This window comes from Orycteropus afer, unplaced genomic scaffold (genome assembly GCF_000298275.1).
Source record: "Orycteropus afer afer isolate SDZICR_OR568_19922 unplaced genomic scaffold, OryAfe1.0 scaffold00152, whole genome shotgun sequence".
Lineage (NCBI taxonomy): Eukaryota > Metazoa > Chordata > Mammalia > Tubulidentata > Orycteropodidae > Orycteropus > Orycteropus afer.
This window is the reverse complement of record NW_006921739.1, coordinates 4,061,068-4,069,264: the sequence shown is the minus strand read 5'-3', so window position 1 is coordinate 4,069,264 and position 8,197 is coordinate 4,061,068. Positions and strand designations below refer to the sequence as shown.

At 36.1% G+C, this 8,197-nt stretch overlaps 1 protein-coding gene across 1 annotated transcript in view; it reads right to left on the bottom strand.

Moving 5' to 3' along the window:
- Positions 1 to 322: 322 nt before the first annotated feature.
- Positions 323 to 8,197, bottom strand: part of CLCA4 (chloride channel accessory 4) — a 44,422-nt gene continuing 36,547 nt past the window's right edge. The window contains exons 10-14 of the mRNA XM_007946175.1: positions 6,024 to 6,239; positions 5,191 to 5,458; positions 3,891 to 4,061; positions 1,168 to 1,401; positions 323 to 774 (exon numbers count right to left, since the gene is read on the bottom strand). Of these exons, the coding sequence (XP_007944366.1) occupies positions 323 to 774; positions 1,168 to 1,401; positions 3,891 to 4,061; positions 5,191 to 5,458; positions 6,024 to 6,239 (1,341 nt within the window). The remainder of the gene's footprint in view (positions 775 to 1,167; positions 1,402 to 3,890; positions 4,062 to 5,190; positions 5,459 to 6,023; positions 6,240 to 8,197) is intronic.

Here is an 8,197-nt window from a genome sequence, read left to right as displayed (position 1 = left end):
TGCACTTAATAGGATTGAGACTAAACTAATTTTCCTCCAAATATTGCTCATTTGTTTTCTTGTGCTTTTTATTTTGACTACGCAATTAGACAACATTCTTGATGAGGTTTTAAACATTTTAGAAAACTTTTCTATCAAATAACACACAACTAGGTATAATAGGAACTTTATTCTTCACTGTATATGATATTTCAAATAATTAAACTTTGAATATTGACTTACAATTTTTCAAATAGACCTCTTACAATTATTTTTATGAATTCATGATTAAACACAGAATAAACTTAAACATTCACAATTTCCTTTATTTTTGTTGATTTTATTAAAACCCAGTCCTAGGTCTATTTGTATTTTTTTTCTTCTTTAAAATGCAAATGGTGGTACTTAAAATAATACTAACAACTGCAACAGATCCAACCACTGACAACACCAAAGTAGAAATGTTAACTCCGGTTTTATGATTATCAGGAGGATTTTCATCAGGATGAGGATTCTGAGGATTTTCATCAGGACTTGGATCTGCTTGCGGAATAAACAAAGCAACTTGTGCAATGTTAGATAGTTTTGATGTCAAATTGCTTTTATCTACACTCTGAATAGCAATGAATATATGTGTTGCATTTTCTTCTGAGATATTTCCTGGTTTAAATGCAAAGATTTCCTTGGAGTTGGCTTCGTTTGGTAACAGATCAGTCGTGTTTACTTGAAGAGCATCATCAAAGTTGTCTCTTAGATCAAGGATGCTTCCACTTACTCTTATGATATATTGTTGAACTAATGAAAAAAAAAGTTACAAGTAATTTATGAACTGAAGGACATTATTTTTGTTTGCTTTTTATTTAGTCTTCTCAAAAATATTTAGTTATTCTAAGTTCATACTTATATGCAAAGTCTTATACATTTTTAAATAAAAATGGAATCCTGACTTTTAAAACCGCCAATTGCAACATGCATTATACGAAAACCTGAGACTCAAATGTGTCTCATTTGATGGATTAAAATACATCACATTATAAAATTAGAATATAAGTTATTACTATAAAATTTTACTGAGCTGCCAATTTAAAATTGCTTCTTGTTTCATCCACATTTTCATTGTTGGTTTTGCAACAAATATTCTCTCAGACACTTTTCACATGAGTGAGCACCACAGTAACTTCTACCTACCTTTTCCAACATCAAAATTATCTCCTGGTGCTGTCCATGTTAGAGTTATCTGATCCCCATCAGGTTTGGCATCAAGGTCTGTGATTTGACTTGGTGGGTACACATCAGGCAAGGGATAATTTGGAACATTAGAAACCACAAATGCACCTCCAGTTGCTGTTCTGCTGAAACTTTCCAAGGTTGTCTGAGTATCCTCATTTATTTCTGGTCTTGCTGGGTTCCCTTCAATTTTCCCTACATTAAAAAGTGTTCTGGTTTATAATGTGTTACTGTCTTCAGAGCCCAATGAATTGATTCTCCTCATCGCAGTTGTCTTTTCCTTTATTATTTTTTTCATATGCATTGTCACATTTTTACTAAGTTTGGCAACAAAATCATAAGTCAGGATAGTGCAGCAAGAATGAAAAAATATGTTAGAAATATAACCCAAGAATATTTTTCAAAGATTATGAGAAATTGATTATTTAATGCTTTTTTTTTTGATGAGCTATGGTTTAGTGTATTAAAACTCTTGATGTATATATACATTTTTGTTCTTTTTTTCACCCTTTCCTGTCCCCTTCTTAGTTATGCATTCCTGTCTGTCTAGCTTTTCCTCCATGTGAATGTTGCCCCTCTGGCGCCCCATGGCGATTGCTCCAAGGGATGTATCTCCATAGAGGAGGTGGGTGTATCACCCTGAGTTGAGTGTTCTGCATGTAAGTCTTACTTACTGTTGGGCTGAGAGCCAGCCCTTGGGAGTGAGTTTTATCCCAGGCCCCAAGTATATCCCAGGGCCATAATCTTGGGGGTCCCACCAGACTCCATCTGACCAGTAATTCTGGTCATTATTGTGTTTTTGGATTTTATTCCATGTTTTTCCTCCCACTCTATTCAGGATCTCCAGTTTTGATCCCTTCCCAAGTGGCTGGCTTTGGTAGCCAAAAACTCTTGGTATTTTTAATGAATATATATAAGGAGCTCTGGTGGCATAGTGCCTAAGGCATTTGACTACCAACCAGAGGTTGGCAGTTCAAACCCACCAGCCACTCCTCAGAAGGAAGACTGGGCAATATAATTCCGTAGAGATACCGCCATAGAAACCCGAGGAGGGGTTGCTATGAGTCAGAACCAGCTTGACAGCAGTGAGATTGGTTATATAAGATATAATTCTAAATATAATTCTGGTTATGTATTATTAACTCTCCTTTCACCATTCTTCTGTCACAGAAAATATATAGGTAATTTGAAAAATTAGTCACTCTTCAGAAGGAAGGTTGGACAATCTACTTCTGCAGTGATACTGTCTTGGAAATCCAAGGAGGGTTCGCTATGAGTTGGGTCCAACTCCACAGCAGTGAGTTTGCATTTTTTGGTTTTTGGTAAGTTAAACACTGCTGGTGCATGGTGACACTCTTCTTTGAGTCATGAGATTGATTCACTTAGCCTTTATTCTGTCAAACTCATTGGTGGGGAATTCTTCCTTTAGCATCCTAACCAGGATTTTGTAGAATAGAATCAAATTACAAATTTCTTTAGTATTAAGGGTCCATAAAACCAACAAAACAAAGCAAAAAAAACAAACTCACTGCCGTTGAGTCAGATCCGACTCATAGCAACCTCTTCTTGGATTTCCAAAGCGGTATCACTATGGAAGTAGATTGCCCAATCTTCCTTCTGAGGACTGGCTGGTGAGTTTGAACCTCCAGCCTTCTGATTAGCAGTCAAATGTGAATAATGTTATGTAATTTGATATCTCTCTTCTTTAAAGGAATTGCTTAACCTCCCAAATTATCTCCAAGGTGGGAATTAACCTGGATAAAGCCCTGTCTGTCTCCTTCCATGCACTTGTACCAGCTCACCCCTACCCCCAGTTTCTACTTCAACTGCTAAGGAACAATACTTCTGATTGTATTCCAATTGGTAATAGAAAGCCCTTAAAATTCACCAGATAAGGGACAAGGGAAAGGAAAGCAATAAAAGAATGTGTTGTTAATCTTTATTATCACCTTACTCTATTTTTTTTTTTCTGTTGACTTCCCAAATAAATATTTACTTTTTTATAAATCTTTTACAACATATGTGATTTGAAGATAAATTCTACTACTGGCTTGTATTTAGACTTACAATACACAGGCCTCATCTTGAGCTGAAAATTAGGCTCATCATTATTGATCTAGGTAAGTTGCTTCCAACTGCTGCTAATAATAATGAAAAATGAGTTGCCATTGAGTCAATTATAATTCATAGGCAGAGTAGAACTGTGCTCATAGGGTTTTCCACAGCTGATGTTTTAGAAGTAAATTGCCAGAGCTTCTTTCTGAGGTGCCTCTGGGTGGACTTGAACCTCTAATCTTTCAGTTTGTAGCCAAAAACGTTAACACTTTGTACTACTTACAACAACAACAAAAAAACCCACTGCGGTGCAGTGGAACCTGACTCATAGCGGCCCCCCTTGGATTTCCAAGGCAGTATTACTACGAAAGTAGATTGTTCAACCTTCCTTCCGAGGAGTAGCTGGTGAGTTTGAACTGACAGCCTTCTGGTTAGCAGTCAAGTGCCTTAAGCACTATGCTACCGGAGCTTCTTTGTGCTACTTAGGATAATAATAATTAACACTTATTGTGTGTATGTCTGAGAACTTCATACCTAAAATAGGAAAAGCTATACTCTCTAAATTAAATAAATTAATTGAATAATACATTTAAACTAGCACTGGATTTTTGATATCACAAATTACTCACCATCCACCACCCAGCCTGGTATATACAGAGCTTTATTCAGTGGATGCCCCAAGCTTCGTGTGACAACATTTGTTCCTCCTTGAGCCCGTACTTTTAAGCTATACCTGCCATTTTCTGTATAAGATGTAAAATACCTGGAGTAGACCCCATCGTTCTTGAAAGAATCAGCACCTTGTTTTAGGAGAGAAGAAATAAATTATTATTGCAAAGACAAATAGAAATATATGCGTTTTCTAAGTCAAATATATAACCTTTATAAGCATATATCCTACTTTGTCCTTCTAATTTTTAGACTGTCTCTGTGGAGAATAGTTCCATTATGCTCTGCCAGAAAGCAGTATATTTTTTGAACTGATATCCTTAAGTAATTATCACTGATATATTTATACATATGTATGTGTATATATAATATACACATATTTATGTTTGTTTGCATAATAAATACCTCCTCTTTCTGGCCCTTATTATTTTACATGCAGATTATTATTATTATTATTATTATAGGATTCTCACTGATTTATTCCTCTATTCAATTCCATAGGCTCCTTACTGAAGAACAAGTGTCTTTGCTTAGGATTTAATTCTCACCATACTCAACTACAAAGTACCTACTTAGATTTATCCTCAACCACTTTTTTTTTTTTTTTAAATAATTTTCAGCATTTGCTATACCAAACCAAAAACCAAACCCACTGCCATCGAATACTGCCCATTATCTCCCTTCCTGACAGTGGAAAAACTTATCTAGTATTAGAATAATCATTTAGTAAGCAGGAAAATAGGCAATATAACCATATTTCTTGATAATACCAGTGTTGGAATTATCTGCTAAAATGCAAATATAATTTCAGACAATTTAACACTCTTAATACAATGGTTCTTAAAATGAGGTCCTTGGACCAGCAGCACCTGTATATCTTTGGGACTTGTTACAAATGCACTTTCCAGGGCCTCCTTGGTATGGGTCCAGTGATTGGGGCTTTAACAAACTATCCAGCTTTTTGCATATGGATGCTAAAGTTTGAGAATCACTGCTCTGAGACAACCAGATGTCTGTTGTATAGATGATAAACAATAATGGTAGCAATGGCTAACATTTATTAAATGCTTATCTAGAAGACACTGTGCTATGTACTTTGTAGATATTACCTGGACAGAATTTCCTGCCTGTCCTTCTGTTCTCTGATTATGTGCATCAGTTTTTCTGGTGCCTATCCTATTGCCCCACACTGCTACAGAACCCTGTTTATGAAAATACAGGCTTATTAAAAAAAAAAAAAAAAAAAAAACTATGAGTTACCTGCACCATTATCCAAAAGTTCCAAAGTTTCTATTTTCCCATTCGTTGATTCAATGAAGGCAGTCACATTAGCTCCAAGAACGGGTAAGTACCCTTGTTGAATTTCTGCATAAACAATCATTGGGCTGGGGAAGCTGTTTGTGTCTTTATTCATTTTAGCTTTCACTGTGATTGGAGGCACAGAAGATTTTGATGCCCGAGAAGTTACTGTAATAGTTAATGTTTCTGAGTTTACTTTGGCTTGAAGACTGTAAATCCAAATGCCCACCTAAAAAATTAAATGGAAATATAGTAAGTATTCAAGGCCAAGCTATTTTCTGTGTTTCTATATAATAAAACAAGTTTTTGAGGCTTTGTGTAGCATTCCACAGATGAGAACAGAGATATTTCAGACAGGCATCCATACTAATGCCATGCATGGTTTATATACCTGGTGGAAAATCACCTGATAAAATTCGTTTTGAAAGTTTACCTGTCTTGCCCTTATTCTTTGGCTTCAGAATCCACAGATTGTGCATTCCTAGGTGGAATGAGGAAGGAGGCTCTAGCTATGTGCACATTATGTTGCAAAGACTCTCCTCATGAAAGTTCTTGTTGGTCAACTTATATTTTACTCTTTTCTTCCTTTCCCTGATACATAAATTCTTCTTTTTTCCTCCCATCAAATTATAAGGATCACACAGGGATGGGAAGTACATTCTACTTTTATCTTAATTTTGAAAATGATATAATTATTGGCATCAGGCATTTAAAAATAACATATGTGGTATTAAACAATTTATTTTAAATTAAAAAATATTGTAAGTGAGGAAGTCTAAAAGCTGATTTCTCACCTTTGCAATGTCTGGAATACTAAAATAAGCCATTTTGGAAACTCTGTCCTCTGTGAATGCTCCCATCAGTGTTCCATTGGGATCCCAGAGAGAAATTCTGGGAGGCTGTTTATCCCATGTGACAAGGAAGAATGTGTCCTTTCCCACTGTGCTATCAATGATCACAGTGCCATTCATCCAAACATCACTGGTGAGGGTTAATCCTTTACTTTCAAGCTGTGTGAACATAATTTAAAACTTAGTGACTGGAGAAGACAATAAGTTCATTTTTCTTTTTAAAATAGTTTTTAATTTCTAGCCTGAGAACAAGCTTATATGTGGCATACAATCTTTGGCTTATGAACTATATGATAGCTGATTGTCAGTGAAAAAGTGTGGAAATGCAGGATCTGAAGAAAGGATCAGGTATAAGTAAAGTACTAGAATAGAAGCATAGGTTTTTTAATGGAGAGATGGCCCTGTTATTATTTACTAGTTGTCTTGACAAATAAGTAGTGGCATAGTGGATTCGGCATTTGGCCGTTAAACAGAAGGTCAGCAGTTTGAACCCACTAGCTGCTCTGCAGAAGGAAGATGGGGCAATCTACTTCTGTAAAGATTTACAACCTTAGAAACCCAATGCAGGGGTCACTATGAGTCAAAATTGACTTGATGGCAGTGAGTTTGGTTTTTTTTTTGGTCTTGACAAATACCCACTCAGGCTTTAGAACTGACAGGTACTACAACCATACAGAAGAATTAGATGTAGATTATGTGTATGTGTGCTATACCCTCAGTTTGCCCATTTTCATCACATCCCAAAGGGAAATACTTAATGATGGCTAGTGTATTTGAAAGGAGCTCTGATAGGGCAGTGGTTAAGCATTCAGGTGGTAACAGAAAGGTTTCACTTCACACCCACCAGCCATTCCATGGAATAAAGATGTGGCAGTCTGCTTCCATAAAGATTACAGCCTTAGAAACCCTATGTGGCAGTTCTATTCTCTCCTGTAGAGTAATTTGCAAATTAATTAGTTATGAATTAGAATCAACTTGATCGCAATGGGTTTAAAGTATTTGAGTAGAAACAGTGATGGCCTCGAGAAGAAAATGAGGACTACCAAATAATTGAGATAGTTGTTCATAGATCTTTTCCTGTGTGAGATCTTGAAGTAATTTTACACATATGAAAAAGTGAAGTTCCTCTGGGCAGTAAATATGTTTAACAAAAAGAAAAGAGCAAACTGAATTCCTTGAAGTTTAGAATCCTGAGAGAAAAGCAAGTGAAAGATAGGAACTTTCTTTGAGAGGAATTTTCAAGAAATAGTTTATCAAAAGTCTTTGTAGATAATTCTTAGTCAAGAAAAGCCAACTAAATTTATTCGCTAAGAAGGTTCTTTTCAGAGGAGTGTCATTTCACGAACAATGGGAAGCCTACTTTAATGCAACTTAGTTCTAAGCCTAAAACACCTTTGCTTCAGTGCTGAATGAGTGAATTCTACCATCAAAACATCTTTGTTTTGACAAAATTCTCAGCCATCTGTTAAGTGCACGTATCTTGGAATGGACTAAGCATTATTATCCAGTTCAGTTTGAATGAGAGTGACTTTTTTTTTTAGACTCCCTATCAGGATATGTTAAAAAAGCAAGAGGGCTTTGTTGGCATAGGAGTTCTAGGAGAGTATTACTTGGGATGCAGCCTTTCTAGTTTATTCCAGCTTCCACCATCCAATTCCACATTTTTCATTAACTCATATTAGATTATTGTAAAAGGCTCCTAGCTGGCCACTGTATTCTCTGAAGTCCTACCTGTTGTGGACATGAATTCAGATTAATATTGCAAAAAAATTGCTTTCTATTTCCCTATTTAAGACCAACCGCAATCATTTCAATCGAGAAGAACAAAACTTTCTTCCTGATCCTTCCACACCTTTAAAGAACTCTGTTCTCAAAACTTTGAGCACCTTCATCAAATGTCTCCTTACTAGACAATTCTTACACTTTTAAATGCCTTTTGGAGAATTCTATTTGAATGTTCTACCATCTACTCAGGGGAGCTCTGGTAGCATAGTGCCTAAGGCACTTGACTGCTAACCAGGAGGCTGGCGGTTCAAACCCACCAGCCACTCCTTGGAAGGAAGGTTGGGCAATCCTACTTCCGTAGTGATACTGCCTCGGAAACCCAAGGAGGGGTC